Raw genomic sequence first — 26,671 nt, 5'->3', positions numbered from 1 at the left:
CCAGGGTATGTCTAGTATCTAATTAATTCATTCAATTAAATACTAGAGATACCCCGGAAGCGGGGCAAATGGAAATGGAATGGTAGGCGGGGATGCCCTGATGCTTGATACACCCTGGAAGCGGGGCATGTCAAGACAATCTCCGCTTGTCTGAAAATCATCTACTCGATCATCCCTTTTTATGAATATATAGTTGGGAGAGAGACACTAGTAGTATATACCCCCTGAGGAAGCGGAGGTACTCGAAACGTGCGTCGGAGTTACAGACCACGGCTGGGAACAAGGAATCACTGATGGGTATGTGCTATTGCACAGTAGATGATTTTCAGACAAGCGGAGATGTCCTGACGTGCCCCGCTTCCGGGATTTTATTACACATGTTTCACGAGACACCTTGATTCTGCGATAGAGATATGGAAACTATTTCTTTATGTCATGTTATTTGTATAGATACACTACATTTATGATACCTTCAGTAAATATTACTTGTGAATGAATTCATAAGCACTTTAACATTTATACTATTTAACATCGGTACTATTTAATATGCATTCTTGATTACTGTCCCAGCCTTGTGGCAATATACTTTTGGAGTCCTATATTTTTGGTTTTATGAATTTGTTGTAATACAATTTTTTAATGTATTGAGTAATAAAAATGTAATTGTTGGACCATAATACCCTGTGCTTTTTGGTTTTTCTGATATTTGTGAAGAGAGCTGATCATGATTTATTGTATGAGGGGCATATTTTGCCACCAGCCTAATATTTGGAATTGTCTGTAACATTGTAACTATGTTGAGGTGTTTTTGGTAAATTCAGTGGGCTGAAGAATCAAGGGAAGGTGGTTTGCCTTGTATCTTTTTTTCAACCTATAAAACACACTTCAGTAAACAACAGTCTCCAATCAATATTGAACATACTGAATGTCTTACCAACTATCTCTCGAATTAAAACATTATGTTCCAGAGCTGTTGGCTCACTGCTTCCAGCCTTGCTAACAGCTTTAACACAAACTAAAATCTTATCACCAGTGTTTAAGTTTGTGATTTTGTAATGAGTGGAAATGCTAGGCTCTTTATTCACAGACACCCATTCTTGACCTAAAAGAAAACAAAAAGACATTTAAACAATCATTTCTGCAATAACTACAAATAATTATTTTATCTCAATTTAGCTAAAAAGCCACTTTTTAGCAGGCATAACCACTTAAAGGGGTATTCCCATGAAAATTCTTAAATGTACTCAAGATAACAAAATATCACATTCTCTAATTCACTGTTATTAAAAAAAATACAGCATTTCACAGACATAATTCCAAATAGTCTCTATCAGTCTAGATGTACACAATTTCAGTTGCATCTGTTTTCCGACCCTGCATTTTCTGACTTTAAAGTCGGCAGCCATCTTGCCTGACGCGGTGGAGCTGAACTACTCTCTCCCTTTGCTCTCTGCAGGGGCCCCTCCTACTTGCATTCCAGGACAAGCTCAAACAGAGGCATAGACACTGACTTCCTGTTGGCAGCATGAGGGGTAAAGCTACAAGCTACAGGCAGATAAGTTCTTTATCCAGGGCAGCGGGAGAGAGGTATATAGTAGAGCTGACAAGATGTAATGGCTGTGATATCAGAGGGGAGAAAGTCATGTGTAATATGCCTTTTATGGATGTCATCATCTCTCATCTCTGATCTGTCTCATCTCTCTTTTTATGTGTCAGTTACCAGTGAATGTTTAGAAACTAAATGAAAGTGTATATAAACCTTGTACCCTAATAATCTATCCACATTTTCAGCACAGAGAACTAGAGAGATCTGCTTAGAGAGACCCCGTCCATACTCTGGGATTTTACACTGACCATCACTGAGTGATAGGAGCTAAAACAGCAATTTATATTCTTTATTTTTTTACTATTTTTAGACCTCCAAGGGTACTTTAACCCTTTGGTAACTGATTGCTTCTACCATATACTGAAATACAGCTTTGCTAGTTATCTCTAAGAATCTGTAGGCTAAAAATCTAAGAATCCAGTAGACGCTTAGAGATCAGGCTGAATGACAGGCCTGAGAGACTAGTATAGACTCCCGGCTGTCATAGTAGTTGATGGCCGCCCCTAATGACCTTACAGGGGGAGGCGATTGAATCCAATATGCCGGCACGAATGCCCAACAGGGATTTGAATGCCTCTGGCAGCTTTGGTTAACATGGCAATATGCAACGAATGCACACCTGGTACAGAGAGGGGTTGGCCCGTGAGCTGTCTCTATCCTCCTGCTCCTGACATGCGCCATACTATTACACGCGCATCGGAAAGGGGTCACTTTACCTCATGTTTTTTGTTATGTGTGTGTAAGCGTCTGTGGGGGGCAGGATATTAGGTAATTTACTAATATACCTCTATTAATAGTTCTTCACTGTTTTCTTGATATTTAAAGTGAAGCCTCCTGACTTTTACCTTGTCAGCCCGACATTCATGTGCACAAAATGGCCGCAGATGGAGGGTCATGTGATCTCTAATTGGCGATTTTTCATGGACAGTTAGAGATCACATGACCCTCCATCTGCAGCTATTTTATGGACAGGGGTGTCTGACTGATGAGGTAAAAGGAGACAGGAGGATTCACTTTACATATCAAGAAAGTGGTGTAGAGCCATCAGTAGGTGTATATAATGTTAAATTACCTAAAATCCAGAATCCCATACTTACACACACATTACAAAAAACACGAGGTAAAGTGGCCAACCCCTTTAATATACTTTTGTGGTCAGCTTGTCTGCTGGTTTTGCAGCCAGAGATTTTGTTGCAGAGAAACTAGCAGCTTATTTAACATCAAAACATTTAAAAAGAAAACAGAAAAGCGAGAATGGGAGCGCTTGCGAGAATGCATTTCTCCGTAGAGTGACTTAGGATTATGGGACACAAGATTGTTGGAGTTTAGGAGCTAACTGCTTTTTGCGATATTCTGTTTGTGTGCTTCATTGTAATTTTTTGAGGGATGAGCTGATATTTTCTTTGCTATCATTTTGGGGACAGTAAGAGCTTTTTATAAAAATTTTTATATGTTGCAAAATGGCGACAAAGTGTTGTTTGAGACATTTGGGCATAACAGTCATAATAATTTGAAAGATCGGTCATTTTGGGACAATTACGGTAAACTATTTCAGTTCCACGGTAAGGGGGGGTTATTTGAATTTTATATAGTTTATTATATTTATTTTTTATATATATATTTTTTAAATTTATTTACTATTTTTCATACCCCTTAGGGTATATACTATATACGTTGGAATTATATGGGGATTTTATACAAGATTTATTACAATGTGACAACACCTGCATCCAAGTACAGAAGCTCTGCCTGGCAGAGGAGCCGGGGGGGGGGGGGGGGAGACCTTGGCATGGGAAGAGACAAGTAAAATTTTAATTATTTTCAAACTGGCCCCATTTTTAACAGAAAAATCTTTTGGGGTGCTTTAGAGAATTAAAAAAAGGGGGAGATTTCAATAAATAATTAGATGACATGACTAAACCTGGATGAAGGGGGAATCGGGGGATGGGGCTCTATATATAACTAAACTGGGGGTGGAGGGGGTTGTTTATGGGTAATGGATATTAATTGAACTCTAGAGTTGGCTGCAGGGGTACTGTATATAATTTAACTTGGGGTGGGGGGGTTGAAAATTGCAAAAATTGCAACTTGTTTCGCAAAAAAAAAGCCCTCAACCAATGACACACATGGAATTTATAGCTTTTAGAACTAAATGTGAAAAAAGCAAACAGTGGCCATGTCCTGAAGGGGATAATTGTCTCATTTGGGATACTATTTAGGAGCACAGTGTCACAATTGCCCTTGCGATCCATGTATAGGATTGCAAGCCACCCATGCCCTTCTCTGTGGCGGTGCCCCTTCCTGGCTAACTCCTCTCTGCGTTCCTGCTTCTGTCCCGGCTGGCCAGTGAGCGTGCCCCCGCTCCCTAGGGTGTGCGCGCCAGCACTGGCAGATTTAAAGGGCCAGTGCACTGCTGATTGGCGTCGGTCACTTCCGGGATTCCTAAAAGCCAGCAGCTCCCAGCAATGCCCGCCGGAAAAAGTTTTCCATCTGAGATTCCTGTATTCTGATATATTTTGATAGATTGGGCATTTCTGCGATACCTTATGTGATTTTTACTGTTTATTTATATCAGTTCTAGGGAAAGGGGGTTGATTTGTATATAGTTTTATCATCATCAAATCGGTGGGATAACACCTGCAATCATTGCCAGCACTGATCGCGGGTGTTACCGCTAAGTCTTTACTGCAATATGCAGCAAACACTTACCGGCTATGGAGAGGGCTCAGCGTATGAGCCCTCTTGATGTACCCGCACCCGACGTTGGTAAGGGGTTAATGAAGTTCTCTCCCTGCTGGAGCAGGTCATATCCTGTTAAGCTAAATTTCCACGACTGTTGGGGAACGTATATACGTCCGCTGTATATACGCACTCCATATGGCAGCAATGGGCGCACGGCAGGTTACAGAGCGGTAATGTTCCGTGCCTGGGAAATTATGGAACATGTCCTATCTTTTCCCGTAACATGGTGTCGTGCGGCAACATGTTTTTTGTCAATAAAAAAAAATTTACTTGTCACAAATTTTCAGCACCTAAGGGAGGATCATTTTGGCACAAATTTGGGTAATGTTTTTGCAAACAAAGTACCCAAAATAAATAGAATATTTTAAAAAGGTCCTGTGAAAGACATACCATAAGGGAAAAAGCATAACAGAATCAAGACAAAAACAATTTGGTCAACTAGTACGAGTGAGTAAAGCGAGCAATGGACAAGAAAGATGAGGTGTTTAACCCTTTCCATCAACATGCGACGTGGTATATATCGATTAACAGGGCTGGATTTGCATGTGTGCAGGGCATGTTCCCCAGCTGACAAGTGACCCTTCATGGACCCTATAAACTCTTTACACTCTTTAAACTTTTAATGGGTAGTTTTCTATTAGAGAGGAATGGCCTGGCTATGGAGGTGAACAGATGAGCAGAGTGATAGATCCTGCTCTGTCCCGGGCTGTGTAGATTATAAACCAGCACTTCTGCCAACTAATCCAAGGGTCCCAAGAAGCGGAGGACCGTGAAGACAACTGTGCCCTCACCCACTTTGCATCATGCCTAAAAGGTATAGGCCGATACCACACTAACCTCATGGCTTCTGTAGCCTCTGTCTCCCGTCCCGATATGGAAGGTGCCCCCACATCACAGGCTGCTGCAAGGACACCTGGCCAAGCTGATTTCAAGAGAACTAACTCTTCACAGGGCTCTGGCGGGGTGAACGATCCTTCACCTGCTGCCCGCACGTCTCCAACCCTGCGTCCTGCAGCTGCTGCTCATCTTGTGGAACCCAATATGGCCACCAAACTAGGAGCACGGCAGGAGTCACACATCAGCTCTGCAGGTGGAGGAGGCTGGAAAATACATCACATCACTCCAGAGACTGGGCCCTTGTGGCCGACGGACTTCCTCCGAATGGGTATGACGCACAAACCCCTCTCCGCCCTGGGGTTCTGAAGTGCCTGGACTCACCACAAAAGCCTCAGCTGCAATTAAACCTGCCTCCCTGCTGCTTGTTAACCCCACAAACAGTGCCACCAATTCAGGGCAGTCACCACTATTGCCTGATGTGAGAGTGCCATGGCACACTCCACGTTCTGATCACAACTGCATTTTCCAATTCCCTTTATCACTGCATTTGTCACTACCCAAATCCCAAAGAGGTTTGCCTCCCCGCAACCTTCATTAGACCAGAAGGGTCGATATCATCATACTCTCGCATCACCGGTCATAAACCCACAACATGCCTTCCAATTTTCGCAAGTACTAGAGGGATTAGCGGAACTACATAACTTCAAATACCACCTGAAGGCGATTCCCACTAAAGAGGATATGGAGTGCTACATTGCACGTCTTTAACAATCCTACAGCATAGAGGTAGAAGTGCTAAGAGATAAGGTACAGCAATTGCAAAATCAAGCCGTAGCTACTGAAGCTTCCCAGCAAGCAGTGAGAAACCAATTAGACATTTATTCTACTATTCTTTGTCACCCACCCTTATCAGTTCCAATATCTGACAGACCAGCTCATAATATTTGTGTATGTGGACTCCCTGAATCAATAGAATCTTCTCAACTTTATGAGGGGCTGCGCTTATTCTTTAACTCATCCCTGGAAATAGCAGATTCCACAGTCGAGCTGGAGAGAGCTCATTGGGCCTTCCAAGCCTGCACTGCAGCCCGAGACCTCCCACAGAATGTCATCTAAGTCCAGGACTTAGATCAAATTGTCTACCATGGGGCTCAAGTACAACTGTTGCCGGATTTATCTCGATTGACTCTACTGCAACCGCTGTTAAACTTTCTATGTCAACGGAACCTTCCCTACACTTGGAGGCTCCCTTCTCATTTCCAAATAGGACATTCTGGTATTAGGCATAATACTTTGCATCCCGATGATATTCCCACAGTGGCAGCAGCACTTAACATCCCAGTCCTGGATCTTCATGCATGGCTTTCACTATGAACCCGTGCCACCGTGACCTCAGCATGCTCCCAGAAGAAGAGTCAACAACAATCCCGGTGAAGACGTCACACTAATGCACTTCAGGACTGATTGGCCCGGAAACAGCTCAACTTGGTACATTGATTTATTGATGTTGTATCCTTTACCATAGTTTAGCTATTACTGTTATTATTATATTGATAATTTATTAATTCTCTTAATTATACGTGGAAGCATTTGGGATGAGACTCCTCAATAGCTAGGTTACTTTCCGGTTTGGGTTTGCTTGCATATGCGGCTGGTCTGTGTGCGCATTATAATCTGCCCCATAGACACCTTCAGGCTTAGCCTTAAGCCCTTTATTTCTGCTTTTCTCTTTTCTTCATTCATTTTCATTACTCTTCTCTTTAATTCTAACCTTTTCTTTTTCTCATTTTCTCTGCTTTTCTTTTTCATCTTCAGTTACTCCTTCTCTCAGTCTCTCCTTCTCCTAGTTCTTCCTCTTCTGCCCCTTTTCTCGTACACACCAGAAAAGAAGGGATAAATTGTGGCAAAGTGTATTGCATTTAAGGTTTCATCAGACCACTGTTCAATCAATCAGCTGCAAATTGAAGGAATGCAGCTGCTATTTAACTGCTAACCACAGGCATCCACATAAACTGTCCTGAAAAGGAGAAGCAGCCAAGAGGAAAAGGGTCACTCTGGAATTGCTGCAGGTGGAAGAATCTGTTCACACATAACAGCTATGTGCTGCACACTCTCTCATGGAGCTACAAACAGTCAAGGGTTGATCCAGTAAACCCCAAATTGTGAAACAAAGAAAATAAGTTCTGACCGGAGCTCCCGATTCTCTTGCTTCCGTGTGTCTTTCTCTTCCAATAAGTCACTCACAAAATAGAGCAGTTCACATTCCTCCAGCACAAATTCCTGAATCCTCCGATAAGAATATACAGCTATTCAGACCAACACTCCTGCATTTTTCCTGTGACCTCCTCCGTATGCAACATATGTTGCGGTAGAACATATGTTACGCCCATCCCATATTGGAGTTTTTTTAATCGCTCTTTTGTTATTATGTTTTTAACCTAAATAAATCCTGAGTGTTAAACTGTACTACGCTATCTGCGAGTGAATTTCTTCCAGCGATCTACCGCAACATATATTGCATACGGAGGAGGTCACAGGAAAAACGCAGGAGTGTTGGTCTGAATAGCGGTATATTCTTATCGGAGGATTCAGGAATTTGTGCTGGAGGAGTGTGAACTGCTCTATTTTGTGAAATACTTGATCATTTGAGTTGCTATTAAAACAACATAACATAATAAAATCAATTAACCCCTAGGCGCACCACGGCGTTATACTACATCCCTGGGGCTACATGCTAAGCGCACCGGGACGTTGTATAACGTCCAGCTTCTGGGACCAGCTCACGAACGGAGCCGGTACCAGAAGCAGCAGCTGTCAGCTGTCTATCACAGCTGACACCGCACTGTAACACCCGCTGGCTCCGATCGCGGGTGTTAATCCCTTACACGCCACGGTCAAGCATGACCGCGGCGTGTAAGGGTGTTCCTGCTGTGGATCGGATCCCCCGGGCCGCTTACCGGGGATCTGATCCTCTTCTGGGCAGCCCTGAAGTCTGCCAAGTGCTCCGGGGCTGCCCGATGTCCCCGTCAGTCAGACCCCTTCCGGGTCTGACTGTAAACTGTCTGCGCATGCTCTGCATGCTCACACAGTTTACACTGCTCTACAATGAAAAAGTACTATAGAGCAGTGTATTGAACTTCAACCAGCAATCAGAGCATTGCTGGTTCAAGTTCAAGTAAGTATTAGTAAAAACACTAAAGTTAACACATTAGAATAAATAAAAAATAAATACATTAAAATATGAGCCCCTAAAAAGACATTTTCCTATAAAAACACTTAATAAACTATTAAAAACACAAAAAACCACCACATATTTGGTATTGTCGCGTCCGTAACAATCTGTATAATAAAACAGAATCTTTACTGGACCTGCACGGAAAACGCGGGGGGAAAAAAAACGCTAAAAATATACCATTAAAAAAATGATCTAAAAAGTGATTTTAAAAAGTTACGCACTCTAAAATAAGATCACTAAAAAGAACAACCCTTCTTGCAAAAAATAAGCCCCTAACCAAAATTGTCAGCCAAAAAAATAAAAAAGTTATGCTTTTATGAAAAGATGGTGATGATAAAATGAACAAAATGGTCTCCAAATTAGTTTTTATACAGTAAAATTTAATAAAATACACAAAACCCCCACATATTTGGTATCGCTACGTCCGTGACAATCTGCATAATAAAACAGAATCATTATTGGACCTGCAAAGTGAACCCCGTAAAAAAACAACCTCAAAAAACTAAGAAAAAAAAAGATGATTTTTAATTAATACCCTTTAAGAAATGCTCTAAAAAGTGATTTAAAAAAGTTACGCACTCTAAAATAAGACCACTAAAAAGAACAAATATTCTCGCAAAAAATAAACACCTAACCAGATTTGTAAGCCGAAAAATAAAAAAGTTATGCATATGAAAGTCAGTGATGCTAAAATTTACAATTTTGCCTAATTACTTTTTATTCAGTAAAAAGGGAATTTAAAAAAAAAAAAAAAAAAACTATATAAATAAGGTCTTTTCGTAATCGTGGAGACCCATAGAATAAAAATAATATACTATTTTTACGGTAAACGGCCAAAAAAAATGCAAAAAAAGTTCCTAAAAATTGATAATTTTCATTTCCTCCACCAACAAAGAATTAATAAAATCTCACCAATTAGCTATAGATGCCCCAAAATTATGTACCAGAAAAGTGCATCTCATGTGGCAAAAAAATAAGCCCCTATAGGTCCTCAATAAAAAAACAAAAAAATTATAGCCTGTACAATGTGACATAGCAAAGCTGATCTGCATGGCGCCTCCTTCCCTTCTATGCCCGGCAGTGCGCCCATACAGCAGGTTACTACCACATATGGGGTATCGATGTACTCGGGAGGAATTGGGTATCAAACTTTGTGGAGCCTTTTTTCATTTTATCCATTACAAATGTTTAATTTTCCACCCAAAATGAATGTATTGTCAAAAAAATTACAATTTGTAGACCACACCTCCATTTTGTTTTAACCCCTATAAAACACCTAAAGAGTTAACAGACTTCTTAAAAATGTTTTTTCATACGTTGAGGTGTGTAGTTTCCATAATGGGGTAATTTATGAGCCTTGCTATTATTTAGCCTTCTCACGGTAAATTAAAAGTTGAGCAGGTCCATCTAAATATTAGTTTTGGTGATTTTACAAAAATTTGAAAAATGGCACCCAAATTCTTAGCTTCATAACATTCTAGTAAAATATGTGGAATCTTTAAAAACCATGCCAACATAAAGCAGACATTTGGGAAATGTAAGTTATGAATTTATTTGGGTGCTATGACTATTTGCATCAAAAGTAGAGAATTTAGAACTTTGAAAATAAAGAATTTTTCCAAATGTTTGCCAAATTTTTAAACTAATTTGAAGTACAATGTGTCATGAGAAAACATTTTCAAAATCCCCTGGATATCTTATATTGTTCCAAAGCTATAACCACTTATAGTGACACAGGGCAGATTTGAAAAAAGGGGCCGCGTCCTTAAGGCCAAAAGAGGCTACGTCCCGTAGGGGTTAAAGGGATATTCCCACCAAGACAATTTTCTTAAATGTAGTCCGGATAACAATATAGCACATTCTCTAATTCTCGGTTTTTAAAAAGATACACCATTGCAGAGATATAATTCCTATCTGTCTATCAGCCCTGGTGTACACAATTTTGGTTGAGGATCAGACCCTGTATCTTCTGACTTTAGGGTCGGCAGCCATCTTGCTGAATGCTTCACTGAGCTTCTCTCTCCTTCTACTCTCACACTGACACAAACACTGAGTTCATGCCGGCATGTACACAGTGTGAGGAGTGTAAAGCTACAGGCAGATAAGTTGTTTATCCAGGGCAGAGGAAGGGAGGTGTATAGTAGAGCTGACAGTATCTAATGGCTGTGATAGGAGTGGGGAGAAAGTCCTGGGTAATATATGCATCTCATGGACCACATCATCTCTGATCTGTATTATTATTATTATTATTATCTCTGATCTGTCTCATCTCTTTCCAAGTGTCAGATACTAGTACAATGTTGTGTATATAGACCTTGTACACTAATAATCTAACCACATTGTCAGAATTAGAACTAGAGAGATTATGAAGGGTCTGCTTAGAGTCCATGTTCACACTCTAGAATTTTACACTGACCATCACTGAGTTATAGGAGCTAAAATAGCAATAAAGCTGAGTAAAATTGTCAAGTAAGAGGTTAAAAATGATCTGTATTGTGTAAACATCACTATCACCAATGCTTGCTTTCAGCTTAGTGACCAGACTTGATTTTTAGAATCTGACATAATTGTTATAGCTTCAGAAGGCTTTAACATAACCAGGTGATTTAGAGACTTTTTTCAAAGACACTTTCTACTTCAAGTTAGTTGATAAATTTTTGTTTTGCATTTCGTTCTGAAAAAAAAAATTTAAATTTGGCAAATGTTTGAAAATGAAGAATTTTTACGAAGTTTGAAGTGTTCTGCTTTCCAGACAGGAAGTAAAAGTATCCAAAAGCAACATTTCCAGAATGTCTGATTTATGTTGGGATGATATTTTATGTGTTCTGTCATTTTTCTAGATTGTTATGAGGCGCAGAACTTTAGGTGTGATTTTTCTTATTTTCATGAAATCGCTAAAACTCACATTTTGAGGGACAACTCAGCTTTCGAGTAACTTTTTTTTTGGATCTTTAGCACTTTTTCCCCCCGCTCACTGTAACATAAAAATAATATTTTATCTTTAGTCTCTGGTTCACTACGATTACGGCGATACCTCATTTATACAGTTTCTTATTTTTGCTCAATTTTACTGAGCAAAACCAATTTTGGAGAAAATCGCATTTTTTTTTACTATCGACAACTTTTCAGGGGCATAACTTCTGTATTTTTCTGTTCACAGATCTGGTTATTTTTTGCAAAAAGAGTTGTTCTTTTCAGTCATATCATATCAAAGCGCATTTTTTTGATCACTTTTTAGAACATTTGAAAAATTGTATTTTAAAAGGAGGTTTTTTTTTTCCGTCATTCACCGAGCGGGTTCAATAATTAAAACTGACACGGTGATACCAAATATGTATGCTTTTTTGTGTTTATAAACATTTATTTGCATTTCATATTTAACTCGGAGATTATGAGAATTTTATTTTATGTAATTATTATAAAAAGATTTTATTTTTTAAAGATTTTTCAATATTTAAAGGACATCCACGAACAGGATCAAAGTCTGTATGAAACTTAGCCTGAGGGGCTCCAGGCTCCATGAACACCTATGGAGACTGGAGCCCCTGAGGCTCATTTGCATACAGTGCTTCATCCTGGTGTAAGATGCCCTTTAAACACTTGGGCTTGAACCCGTTCATCCAATCACTTGTTCAAGCCCTTACACTGCAATAAACTTGCAGTGTACAATGCTCAGTTAGTTATATCCGGGTCCTGCCAGGAGGCGGAACCTGGCATGAAGAGGAGCCGGCAGCCTCAAACCACTTACCGGGGATGCGACAGAATGGATCGGATTCCCCAGTAAGCACACCAGGGGTCCAAACCACGGGGGACAAGCTTACAGGCCGTGAACTTCGGGGATCTAAGTTTTTACGATCCCGGGAGCTAGTGCCAATGTCACAGCCCGACAACGGCACCAGCGAGACCCAATGTTCCACAGTCTTCTTCTGATGCCACGCCGTAGAAAGGCATTCATACAGAAGAAGTCCCCTTAATGAACGCCATTAAAAGCATAGAGGGTTATGAAGGGTTAAAATTTGAGAATTTTCTTTCATGGGCAAACCCCTTTAAAGGGGTATTTCCATCTGGGCATTTACATTTAATTTAATTCATTTTCCATTTTTAAACATTTCTTCAATTGGATGTTATTAAAAAAAAAATGTTAGTGTGTGAAGATAATTTCCCATTAATGTAGTCATGTTGTCCCTTAGAAACGAGATGGCTTCCTCTGATACGACCACCTATTCTGGAGTAATTGCACAAAGAAACAAAAAGGTTTTTGTATATGAAATGTCCAGTAGTTACTGCATGTCCCACAGCCGTCCTGTGTTAATGATTGCTGAATCCAAGTGGTCAGGCAGGACTCAATAGCGCATGTCTGGCCACTGCTGCCAAAATGTGAGGTGGTCGTATCCGAGGAAGCTATCTCGTTTCTAAGGGATTATCTTTACACAGGAACATTTTTTTTAATAACATCCAGTTGAAGAAATGTTTACATATGGTAAATGAATTAAATTAAATGTTAGTGCCCAGATGGGAATACCCCTTCAACAACGTGGTTTTTATTAAATAAATTACACATTTGAGAGATCTTAACTTACAGCCCTCCTTTCGGTACTCAATAAAATATCCTTCTATAGCAAAGGTTCCTTCTGCCTCAGGAGCTTTCCACCTCAGGGATAAAGAAGTGGCATCAATTCCATCCACAGTCAAATTTAGAGGTGCGCTAGGTGGTTCTGAAATAAAATTTACAGCATTTGATTAAATTATATTACAAAATTTAAAGCTTTTAATACAAAAAAAATTAATACCAAATAATTTTAAGTGATCATTTAGTCAGTTAAATGACATTTCTGTGTCATTTAACTGAAACAGTCACAACAATTTTTTTGAAAAACTGCTATAACATAAACTTGACGTTGTTACCCTATCAATAAGATGACTCTTTCGATCTCAAACGATTTGAGAAAATAAAATGTGGTATTTAAATTGTTTTTAAACAGGACCTTTCCCTACCACACACATGTGGCAATGAACAGATCATACTGTAGTGGTTGCAACAAATATTCAGGGGCATTTTGAATTTTCTTTTTAGACCCCATGGTTGATGAGATATCAGTCGCAGTATCTAACCATTGTAATCTTCTTCAATGTCATAGAGGCGGTGCTTGAGTGGATGAGGTGGTGTTTGTTATGCTAATCTTCCCTTTAACTGCTAAATAAGCAGCAGATTGTGTCAGAGAAGCTTACAGACCTCAGTATGTTCATCATGCTCCATGCTATCGACACCTGCTTGGCACATATGACACAACTGACAGATAGGTGCACTGAAGACAAGCATGCTTGACTAAGGAGCTGTAAATAATAATAATAATAATAATAATACGATAGGTATATACACTCTTGGGACCCTCTGGGAGGCTCATGTGCACTAAGTTCTAGGAGGGGGAATTATTGCGTCATAGGAGAATGGGGTACATAAATGAAGAGGATAAGTAACAGGTAGCAATCGAGAAAGGAAGCTTTAATCCAGCTAGATGCGAGGAGCCAGTAGATCGATAAAATCGTCAAAATTTATTTAATCCATAAAACGATAAAAGATACACAGCACAGCATAATGGGGAAAAGAAAAAGGGGAAGGGGAGAACATGAAGGCTACAAGCCTACGCGTTTCGGTACATGACCTTATTCATGACCTTTTTCTTTTCCCCATTATGCTGTGCTGTGTATCTTTTATCGTTTTATGGATTAAATAAATTTTGACGATTTTATCGATCTACTGGCTCCTCGCATCTAGCTGGATTAAAGCTTCCTTTCTCGATTGCTGCTTCGTGTGCACCTGTGGCCAAGGTTGTCCGTGCTGGAGCCATTTGGAGCCGAGAAAACGAGGATTGTCTGGACTATGTGGTGAGCTGATCTACGATAGTATCTTGTACTTGTTGATTTGCTTTATAAGTAACAGGTGACCCAAAAGTCTATAGATATATAGACTAATATACTAATAAATGCACATGAAGCAAATAAATAAATGAAAACAAGTAAAAAGCGTGTGTATACAAGTAGAATTGCTGAGTGGCATTCCTCGATGGCATCAAAAAGATTGTGCTCTGATCTAGGTAGCAGATAAGTCCTTAATTGAATAGTAGAAAAAAAAAAAACAGTTGATCGGCACTCACCAGGATTCTTTTCCTTAATCCAGTTTTATTAGAGCATACTCACAAGTTACATTTCATGACATACAGTTGCATGTGGGGAGGGAAAACACAGTGGGGCACATTTACTTACCCGGCCCATTCGCGATCCAGCGGCGCGTTCTCTGCACAGGATTCGGGTCCGGCTGGGATTTAAGATGGTAGTTCCTCCGCCGTCCACCAGGTGGCGCTGCAGCGCCGAAAATAATCTTAACGCCCCGGAATGCACCATCCCATAGAAGGTGAAGGTGAGCGCTCCCCAAGCGACACATTTTCGGCATTTAAATGCGGCGGTTTTTCCGAATACGTCGGGTTTTCGTTCGGCCACGCCCCCCCGATTTCTGTCGCGCGCATGCCGGCCCCGATGCGCCACAATCCGATCGCGTGCGCCAAAAACCCGGGGCAATTCATGTACAAGCGGCGCAAATCGGAAATATTCGGGTAACACGTCGGGAAAACGCGAATCGGGCCCTTAGTAAATGACCCCCAGTGACTCAAAAGAGTGCAAGGTGCCTGACAGCTGTTTCGCGCTTGTGGCACTTCATCTGGCTTGCTTGTCCAAACCTTTTACAACATAGTGGCTATTTAACCCCAGTTAGCTCCACCCTTTCCTTCTACTCGTGATTTGATTGGTGTCTTGTGGCACCAAGACAATGTTGTGGCCTAGCTGGGATTTAACTTAGCCGGGACCGGACCAGAAGTTGCGCTGCGTGACCGGAAGCGGAGGTCTACAATATGTGTGATATGCGTTAACTTTCTAATGGCCTGGGAACTGAATTATTAATCTGTTTGTGAGCTGTATTAACAATTTGTTTATGAGCTGCAAATATTAATTGATGAATGAAATAGTAAGAAATATTAAATAATAAATAAATGATGATAAATGATTATGATAAGGAGCTTTTATGATTAAGTGTCCAGAATGGAAGGTTTCTGTAGATGAAAGTAGATATGGGGTTAGATATATAAGATATATGCTTAAAATATATTTATGTTTAAATTAGCCGAACCGAGTATAAACCAAGACCCCTAATTTTAACACAAAAAACTGTGAAAACCTATTTACCCATATAAGCCGAGGGTGGAAAATGCATTAGTCACAAACCCCCCCAGCGTAAAACCAGCAAGCCCCCTGTGGTACATAGCCTGCCATCACAGTGACCGTGCCCCCGCAGGCGCCATCACAGTGACCGTGCCCCCGCAGGCGCCATCACAGTGACCGTGCCCCCGCAGGCGCCATCACAGTGACCGTGCCCCCGCAGGCGCCATCACAGTGACCGTGCCCCCGCAGGCGCCATCACAGTGACCGTGCCCCCGCAGGCGCCATCACAGTGACCGTGCCCCCGCAGGCGCCATCACAGTGACCGTGCCCCGGCAGGCGCCATCACAGTGACCGTGCCCCCGCTGTAACCAATACAGTGACCGTGCCCCCGCTGTAACCAATACAGTGACCGTGCCCCCGCTGTAACCAATACAGTGACCGTGCCCCCGCTGTAACCAATACAGTGACCGTGCCCCCGCTGTAACCAATACAGTGACCGTGCCCCCGCTGTAACCAATACAGTGACCGTGCCCCCGCTGTAACCAATACAGTGACCGTGCCCCCGCTGTAACCAATACAGTGACCGTGCCCCCGCTGTAACCAATACAGTGACCGTGCCCCCGCTGTAACCAATACAGTGACCGTGCCCCCGCTGTAACCAATACAGTGACCGTGCCCCCGCTGTAACCAATACAGTGACCGTGCCCCCGCTGTAACCAATACAGTGACAGTGCCCCCGCTGTAACCAATACAGTGACAGTGCCCCCGCTGTAACCAATATAGTGACAGTGCCCCCGCTGTAACCAATATAGTGACAGTGCCCCCGCTGTAACCAATATAGTGACAGTGCCCTCGCTGTAACCGATATAGTGACAGTGTCCACACAGTAACCGATATAGTGACAGTGTCCACACAGTAACCAATATAGTGACAGTGTCCACACAGTAACCAATATAGTGACAGTGTCCGCACAGTAGCAAATATAGTGACAGTGTCCCCACAATAGCCAATACAGTAGCTGGGCCTCCACAGGAGCAAATATAGTTACAGTGCCCACAGCTTATAGTCACAGACTAGAACCCCAGAGTAGCCAATACAGTAAAAGTGACCAAGAGAAGCCTTTATATTGTGGCAATAATAGTCAATAGTATAATAGTATCCAATATTGCAACACTACCCCCGAGTAACTAATATATTAAAAATATTAACGGTGCCCATGGAGTAGACAATATAGAAACAAGACTCCCTCAGTAACCAAAATAGTAACTGGCCTCCCTTAGTAACCAAAATAGTAACAGGGCTCCCTCAATAACCAAAATAGTAACAGGGCTCCCTCAATAACCAAAATAGTAACAGGGCTCCCTCAGTAACCAAAATAGTAACAGGGCTCCCTTCGTAACCAAAATAGTAACAGGGCTCCCTTCGTAACCAAAATAATAACAAAAGTCTGTCAGTAAACAAAAATAATAAGACTCCAACAGAAACTGAAATAGTAATAGGACCTCCTTGGCCTCCAGTAGCCAGTAATACTAGAGCCCCCACTGTAACCAGAGGCAACAGTGTCCCAAATAGCCAGCAGAAACCAGAGTACCTAGGGCCCACAGGTGACATTTATTCTAGGGGTACAACCTACTGCTACATTGAAATATGACATACAGGCGTATATTTACTAAGGGTCCCGCTGTGCACTTTTGTCGGCCTGTTCACCTTTTTCAGGGATTACACGGCTGGCACAGGTATTGAAGAAGTATCTGCGCTGGGATTTTGGAGCACACAATCCTTTTGTGGCGCAGCTGCACTGGCTTCCATGCAACACAAATTAGGGGGAGTGACTGACTCCGAATGTCCAACTGATTCGGACTGAGCGCGGAATTTAACTTTTAAATTGTGTAGCAAGCCCAAGCACTTAGATGCACCACAAAAAAGATGGTGAACACTGTCTGACCTGAGCGGGGAAGTGACACATGCATGATATCGGTGTGCGATCTTAGTGGATCACGGCACAGTACATTATTGTTATTTTGGTGAACTCCAGTGGCAATGCAGGTAAATGTGCCCCATTTTGTAGGAGTCTGCAATACAGGAATATGTATCCAGCGGATGCATTGGGAAAAAAATTAGGGAACACCTTTCAACTTAACGCTCTTCCAGTGCAGAGCTCTTGGTTTCTATACAGTGGTTGCAGAGGTGACATTTTATCAAGGAACCAAATTATATATTGTTAAAGATATTACACTGGACTCAGACGCCATTTTCTATATTGTCGGACTTTTTAAAGATTTAGTATCCATTTCATATAACTTTGTGTAGTGATAACTGAAGTTTGGGTGGGGGCTCATTTCTTAGAAAAGCACACAAAGACTTAGTGCTCACTAGCACCACCCAGAGGAAGGTATCCAGGCAAACATCTGGGAAGTTTCAGTATTTGCATGTAGCCAATAGTATTAGACTCCTTTGTGTGAAGTTACCAAATAGTATTAAATTTCCTGGGTGAGAACACCCAATTATAGTTGCTGCTTTTCTAATTACACGCCTTATGTAAAGTGCCTTATGGTTTTCTATAAATGTCAGTCCCTCAATAAACTTATCAGTCTTGTTGTTTGCTAACTTCCTGCAAGGACAGGTTTTGTCTTTTCCTTCAAGTTAGTCAAATTCCAGCGCTGGACACAGACTCATTTAATTCGGAACTCACTTTTGCAATGTGGACGAGGATGGTTAAAGCCTCGTGAATCAAAAGACCATTATGGTCATATCTCCCTGATAATATATATACTAGATTCTTTTTAGCTAATGCATTTGTCACTTTAATTAGGGTTATGTCGCTCTGATTTTTCATTTTCAGCGGTATTTTGCACATAAGATATACTAAGTCGCTCTTTTTCTATTGGCCAGCGCTGCCCCACATAAAAGATCCTTCTTCATATACTTACCTGGTAATCCCTCCTCTCAATTGCGGCTGCGCTGTAATACTCCGTGTCCGACGAACGGCCGAGGCACTGCGCATGCGCAACTCACTCTCGCTGCTGCAGCCGTAGTATTGCGAGATCCGAGATTTCGTCGGCGCGTCACAGGGTCTCGCGATTTCTAGTATCCAGCTCACTCTCCTATGTCTGCCTGCGCCTTGTAGGGACGCAGGAGCGCATAATTTGTAATTAAGTTTATGTTTTCTCTTATTGGTGGACTCTTATATATAAGCATCACCCAGTATAATCGAAGACACTCCCCTTGATAAAGCTACTTGCGAAACACGTGTCGGGGTGTACAGCGTGTGTCTGTAACTGGTATAGGTAATTATATTTCAGTGCTAACTTCATATGAGGTACTATGTGTCCCCTTATTGGTTGGGATTTTTTATGTGCTACTTTGTCCTATTTACCGGATTTGACTCTCCCAATAGGTTTATGATTGTATGTGTACTTTGGCACTCTGTTTTTATACTTTTATTGCTACTTTTGTATTGCCGTGTATTTGTATATTCAATATTCAGTCTGGCATCCATCTGATTCAGTCTTTTTAGAGTATTCAACACTTTGGTTGTAATATGTAAATAGCAGGGGTTGTATGTGACAGTGACTTCACGCCCACACCCCTTGCTTTATCTTTAGTTTGGTCTTTTTTATTTTATCAAGGAAGTAAAGGAAATATACTTTAACACTACATGTAACACTGCACACGCATCACATGGTACATGTAACACTGCACACACATCACATGGTACATGTAACACTGCACACACATCACATGGTACATGTAACACTGCACACACATCACATGGTACATGTAACACTGCACACACATCCATACCTCCCAACTTTTGTGGAGGAGAAAGAGGGACAAAATGGCGGCGCGCGAAGCGCGCCGCGGCGATTTTTTTACCCACAGAAGCCACACCCTAGCCACGCCCCCTAACCACACCCCCTGGCCACGCCACTGCTCATACCTTCAACGCATCCACTGGCACCAATGTATATTTATGTATATAATTGGGGGGCATATTCCACTCCCCCTAGACAACGAGCATGCCCTCCTAGACAACGAGCATGTCCTCCCCTAGACAACGAGCATGCCCCCCCCAGACAACGAGCATGTCCTCCCCTAGACAACGAGCATGTCCCCCCCTAGACAACGAGCATGTCCCCCCCAGACAACGGGCATGTCCGCCCCCAGACAACGAGCATGCCCCCCCCTAGACAACGAGCATGTCCCCCCCAGACAACGAGCATGTCCCCCCCAGACAACGGGCATGTCCGCCCCCAGACAACGAGCATGCCCCCCCCTAGACAACGAGCATGTCCCCCCCAGACAACGAGCATGCCCCCCCTAGACAACAAGCATGCCCCCCCTAGACAACGAGCATGTCCCCTAGACAACGAGCATGCCCCCCCCTAGACAACGAGCATGTACCCCCCCCTAGACAACGAGCATGTACCCCCACCTAGACAACGAGAATGTACCCCCACCTAGACAACGACCATGTCCCCCCCTAGACAACGAGCATGTCCCCCCCCCCTAGACAACGAGCATGTCCCCCACCTAGACAACGAGCCTGTCCCCCCCTGTGGCTGCGTGCCCTTTTTTGTGTGTTTGTGTTATTTTTGTCTTCCAGGACCGTGCATGCTGTGGACTGCTTCCGATTCGAAGGATTACATCGATGACCGACAGTTCTAACAAATAAAATGGTCAACGAGGGTGTGTCTGCGTTTTTTGTTCAATAAAATTTTCTGAAAACGGTGTGATTATTTATTTTTTTGCGACACTCTTCATAGTTTGCCGTAGTAGTGGTGCCGGCTAGATGACGGTGCTCATTACTAAGGGCTGGCCTTAGTGTTTGCCTTAATTTTTTTGGCAAATTCACACTAACGCCCATACCATTACCCCGGTACCCACCGCCACCAGGGGTGCCGGGAAGAGCCGGGTACAAACCAGTACCTGACCGTCTATAGATGGTCAGGTAGTGGGGCGGCTGCAGGCTGTTATTGTTGCGCTGGAATAGCCCCCTAACAGTGACCTATCCCAGCTCAGTAATGGCAGGCTGCTGCTGCTTTTTTGTATCAGGCTGATTTGAAAAATAGGGGCACCCCATGCCGTTTTTTCTTCAAATTTTTGACAAAAATATGCGTGGGGTCCCCCCTTTAAAGGGGGCTCCCAGGCTGTTTCCCCCATTTTTACAAAAAAATGGGGGGGAAAAACGGCATGGGGTGCCCCCTATTGTTCAAATCAGCCAGATACAAAAAAGCAGCAGCAGCCTGCTATTACTGAGCTGGGATAGGCCACTGTTAGGGGGCTATCCCAGCGCAACAATAACAGCCTGCAGCCGCCCCAACACCTGACCATCTATAGACGGTCAGGTACTGGTTTGTACCCGGCTCTTCCCGGCACCCCTGGTGGCGGTGGGTACCGGGGTAATGGTATGGGCGTTAGTGTGAATTTGCCAAAAAAATTAAGGCAAACACTAAGGCCAGCCCTTAGTAATGAGCACCGTCACCTAGCCGGCACCACTACTACGGCAAACTATGAAGAGTGTCGCAAAAAAATAAATAATCACACCGTTTTCAGAAAATTTTATTGAACAAAAGACGCAGACACACCCTCGTTGACCATTTTATTTGTTAGAAATGTCGGTCATAGACGTAATCCTTCGAATCCGAAGCAGTCCACAGCAGGCACGGTCCTGGAAGACAAAAATAACACAAACACACAAAAAGGGCACGCAGCCACAGGGGGGGACAGGCTCGTTGTCTAGGGGTCAGGGGTAGACATGCTCGTTGTCTAGGGGGGGGGGGAATGCTAGTTGTCTAGGGGGGGGACATGCTCGTTGTCTAGGAGTCGGGGGGAGACATGCTCGTTGTCTAGGGGGGGGAATGCTCGTTGTCTGGGGGGGGGGGACATGCTCGTTGTCTAGGGGGGGGGCATGCTCGTTGTCTTGGGGGGGGACATGCTCGTTGTCTAGAGGTCAGGGGGAGACATGCTCGTTGTCTAGCAGGGGGAAATGCTCGTTGTCTAGGGGGGGAAATCCTCGTTGTCTAGGGGGGGGACATGCTCGTTGTCGCAGTAAAGGGGAGGGGTCCTATGGAGCGCAGTAAAGGGGAGGGGTCCTATGGAGCGCAGTAAAGGGGAGGGGTCCTATGGAGCGCAGTAAAGGGGAGGGGTCCTATGGAGCGCAGTAAAGGGGAGGGGTCCTATGGAGCGCAGTAAAGGGGAGGGGTCCTATGGAGCGCAGTAAAGGGGAGGGGTCCTATGGAGCGCAGTAAAGGGGAGGAGTCCTATTGAGCGCGCAGTGAAAGCCATAAAAAACACATTTGATATTTTCCTTCCCGCTTCCCAGTACAGGGCCTGGAATATTTAATACTGTCACTAGGAAGTGTAATTTGTTACGCAGAAACAGGCCGCACACAGCTCTGTACGTGGAAAAATAAAAAAGTTATTGATTTTTGAAAGTGGGGAGTGAAATATGGAAACGCAAAAATTGTTCCGTCAGAGTAATGGAGCAGGCGGCCGTGTATGACCATTCTGCTCCATTACCGTCATAGAGCGATGACATGGACCTTATGTGGACCCCAACAGACCCCTTGTTTTCATGATCTATGGGGGTCACATCACTGAAACCCCCACACATCAGCAGGTTAAGCCCTGTCCTATGGATAGAGCCTAACTTGTATTTGTGGGAAAACCCCTTTAACCCCTTAACGCTCTGCGCCGTAGCTCTACGGCGCAGAGAGTATAAGGAGTGTATGAAGAGGGCTCACGGGCTGAGTCCTCTTCATACAAGGTGGGGGGTTTTGCATGTTGCAGAAAACCCCCACCGCTAATAACCGCAGTCGGTCATTGTCGCCGGCAAAGTCTTTTTTACGATCGCTGTGCCCCCGAACGTCATCGGGGGCGGCGATCGTTTGCCGTGGTAGCCTCGGGTCTTCTTTTGACACGAGGCTACATGGCTTCTGCAGATTCGTTACAATGAGCCAGAAGTATTGCAGTATATGGTAGGAGCGATCTGACCATCTAGGGTTAATGTACCGTAGATGGTCTAAGAAATAGTGGAAAAAAAAGAAAAAACAGGTTTTAAAAATAAAAAAAATTTATAAAATATTAAAAATTCTAATCACCTCCCTTTCCCTAGAACGGATATAAAACATAATAAACAGTAAAGATCACAGACATATTAGGTATCGCCGCGTCCCAAAATGCCCGATCTATCAAAATATAAAAACGGTTACGGGCGGCGGTGACCTCCGAGGCGGGAAATGGCGCCCAAATGTCCGAAATGCGACTTTTACACCTTTTTACATCACATAAAAAATGAAATTAAAAATGATCAAAATGTCGCACAGACCTCAAAATGGTAGCAATGAAAACGTCGGCTCATTTCGCCAAAAATGACCCCACCCCCAGCTCCGTGCACCGAAATATGAAAAAGTTATTAGCGTCAGAAGATGGCAAAAATTTTTTTTTTTTTTTTTTTGCACACATGCGTTTAATTTTTGAAAATGTATTAAAACACAATAAAACCTATAAATCCGGTATCACCGCGATCGCACCGAACCAAAGAATAAAGCTGAGGTGTTATTTTGAGTGCACAGTCAAAGTCGAAAAAACTGAGCCCACAAGAACGTGACATGTGCGGTTTTTTAAAAATTTTTTTCCACATTTGGAATTTTTTGCAGCTTCGCAGTACACGGCATGTTAAAATAAATAACATTACGGGAAAGTAAAATTTGTTACGCACAAAATAAGCCCTCACACAGCTCTGTACACGGAAAAATGAAAAAGTTATGGATTTTTGAAGTTGGAGAGCGAGAAATGAGAGAAAAACCCTGCGTCCTTAAGGGGTTAAGGGATTAAGTATATGGTACAATAAAAGCAGAATAGAAGGGCACTGGGGGGGTTAGGGATGGGGGCAGGGGGTCTATGGAGGAAAGTGTTTAACCCTTTAGCTGCTGCCTGCAGTCACTGTAGAGTACCTGTTATCACACTGCAGCAGCTGCACACACTCGGCTCTGCTTCATCAGACGAACTTCAGTGAGGAGCAGGAGGAGGTGGGGGCAGGGAGCCATTGATGTAGCAGTGCTGGAGAGTTCCTGCCTGCACGGAGGATGATCCCCTGGGGCTGCTGTGCAGGGGCAGTGCAGAGAATATGACACTCTGCACTGCTCCATCCATCCATCCATCCATGTGCCTGCAAGTGGCAGCCTGAGGACAGGGAGGGCTCTGCCTCCCAGGGGAGGGGATGGGGGAGGTGCCGGCTCTGCAGCAGACAGCCCGGGAGCTGGAGAGGAGGAGGACGCTGTACCCCGCCCCCTGGCTTCTCTGTATCCTGAGCAGGACGGGGGCGGGACTCGGGGGCGGGACTCGGGGGGGGGGGCGGGACTCGGGGGCGGGACAAAACGGAAAAATCCGTGAAACCGCAAAAAAACCGGGACTTTCACTTAACGGTCCGTGCAGGCGGGACAAGGGTTAAAAAACGGGACTGTCCCGCCCAAAACGGGACGGTTGGGAGGTATGCACACATCACATGGTACATGTAACACTGCACACACATCACATGGTACATGTAACACTGCACACACATCACATGGTACATGTAACACTGCACACACATCACATGGTACATGTAACACTGCACACACAGTGTCGGACTGGTGTACCTTGGGCCCACCAGAGCCAGACTACTCCTAATTGAAGTGTAAAACACGTTCTATCAAACATTAGATAAAGAGCCAGAATCAAGGTCCATACATAACTGTAGTATTCTGCCAAGGTTGCAGCCAAATATGCGTCCCCACAATGGCATTGTGAATGCACACTAACTGTGTCCAATCATTGCTGGGAAAACATCTTATTATATTACAGTGTACTGAGGCTGTCGCTCCATATATGGCTGTGTACTAAGGCTGTAGCTCCATGTATGGCTGTGTACTGAGGCTGTAGCTCCATGTATGGCTGTGTACTGAGGCTGTAGCTCCATGTATGTATCCTCATTGGAGAAAATAACAGAGTCACAGCACAGGAGAAATGCTGCAGCATTGTGAGTTTAGGGGTAATACCCAGTCCCTCCAGTAGCCAGTATAGTGGGGTGGGGGAGGGCCTCCCCCCACCCCAGTATAGAGACAGGGCCTCCCCCACCCCAATATAGACAGGGCCTCCCCCCACCCCACTATAGAGACAGAGGCCTCCCCCCACCCAGGGGCGGACTGGCCATTGTACCCACTGGGAACTTTCCCGGTGGGCCGGTCGGTCCTGGGCCGGTCCGGAGCTGGTGCGGGGCCGGTCCGCACTCCCTAAACTTTTCATCAAACCTATAGTACATGCATCGTACTATTGATTAGTGCACAGACTTAGTGGAGCACAGCTGCTTCTGCGTACACCCGCAGCTACACAGGTCCCACAATTGACGTCATTGCGCGACCTGTGTAGCGTGGAGGAGGTTGACACCTACCTTGTCAGCTGTCCGGCCCTCCATGTAGCTCCGCAGCTTAGTGTAAGAGGCGCGGAGCAGTGACGTCACTATCCCGCGCCTCTTACACCAAGCCACCGAAGACCGAGGGAAGAAACCTGCTCCAAAGAGATGAGTATGATGTTTTTTTTGTTTTGTTTTTTTTTAATGATAGGATGGGGCAATAAATATGTCTGGGGTGGGGGGGCATTAGGGCTGGCAGAGGGCATAAATTATATGTCTGGGGCAGGGGGGCATTAATTATATGTCTGGGGTGGGGGGGGGCATTAGGGCTGGCAGGGGGCATAAATTATATGCCTGGGGCGGGGGGGGGGGCATTAGAGCTGGCAGGGGGCATAAATTATATGTCTGGGACGGGGGGGCATTAGGGCTGGCAGGGGGTCATTAGGGCTGGCAGGGGGCATAAATTATATGTCTGGGGCAAGGTGGGGGGTCATTAGAGCTGGCAGGGGGCATAAATTATATGTCTGGGGTGGGGGGGCATTAGGGCTGGCAGGGGGCATAAATTATATGTCTGGGGCGGGGTGGGGGGGTCATTAGAGCTGGCAGGGGGCATAAATTATATGTCTGGGCGGGGTGGGGGGTCATTAGAGCTGGCAGGGGGCATAAATTATATGTCTGGGGCGGGGTGGGGGGTCATTAGAGCTGGCAGGGGGCATAAATTATATGTCTGGGGCGGGGGGGGGCATTAGGGCTGGCAGGGGGCATAAATTATATGTCTGGGGCAGGGGGGCATAAATTATATGTCTGGGGCGTGGGGGGGCATTAGGGCTTGCAGGGGGCATAAATTATATGCCTGCGGCGGGGGGGGGGGGGTCTTTAGAGCTGGCAGATTGCATAAATTATATGTCTGGGGCGGGGGGGGGGCATTAGGGCTGGCAGGGGGCATAAATTATATGTCTGGGGCGGAGGAGGGCATTATTCTATATCTGGGGCTGGTAGGGGGCATAAATTATATGTCTGGGGCGGGGGGCATTAGGGCTGGCAGAGGGCATAAGTTATATGTCTGGGGCGGGGGGGGCATTATTGTATATCAAGGACTGGCAGCGGGCATTAATTATATGTCTGGGGCGGGCAGGGGACATTATTCTATATCTGGGGCTGGCAGGGGGCATTCATTATATGGTGGGGGCATTATTGTATATCTGGAGCTGGCAGGGGGCATTAATGATATGTCTGGGTGGGGGGGGCATTATTCTATATCTGGGGCTGGCAAGGGGCATCAATTATATGGCAGGGGCATTATTGTTTATCTGTAGCTGGCAGAGGGCATTAATTATATGTCTGGGGGGCAATATTCTATATCTTGGGCTGGCGGGGGCATTAATTATATGTCTGGGGCGGGGGGGGGCATTATTCTATATCTGGGGCAGGCATGGGGCATTATTCTATGTCTGGGGTAGGCTGGGAGTATAAATTCTATGTCTGGGGTAGGTTGGGGGCATAAATTCTATGTCTGGGGTAGGCTGGGGCCATTAATTCTATGTTTGGGGTAGGCTGGGGCCATTAATTCTATGTTTGGGGTAGGCTGGGGGCATTAATTCTATGTCTGGGGCAGGCTGGGGGCATTCATTTTATGACTGGGGTA

At 44.1% G+C, this 26,671-nt stretch overlaps 1 protein-coding gene across 3 annotated transcripts in view; it reads right to left on the bottom strand.

Moving 5' to 3' along the window:
- The window catches only part of IGFN1 (immunoglobulin like and fibronectin type III domain containing 1), a 743,161-nt gene that overhangs the window by 667,698 nt on the left and 48,792 nt on the right, over window positions 1-26,671 (bottom strand). For all 3 annotated transcript variants that reach the window (XM_072137225.1, XM_072137226.1, XM_072137224.1), the window contains exons 2-3: window positions 13,001-13,135; window positions 935-1,102 (exon numbers count right to left, since the gene is read on the bottom strand). In XM_072137225.1, coding sequence (XP_071993326.1) covers window positions 935-1,102; window positions 13,001-13,135 — 303 coding nt within the window. The remainder of the gene's footprint in view (window positions 1-934; window positions 1,103-13,000; window positions 13,136-26,671) is intronic.

Source organism: Engystomops pustulosus, chromosome 2, assembly GCF_040894005.1.
Source record: "Engystomops pustulosus chromosome 2, aEngPut4.maternal, whole genome shotgun sequence".
In the NCBI taxonomy this organism is placed as follows: Eukaryota; Metazoa; Chordata; class Amphibia; order Anura; family Leptodactylidae; genus Engystomops; species Engystomops pustulosus.
This window is presented reverse-complemented; position numbering and strand designations above follow the sequence as displayed.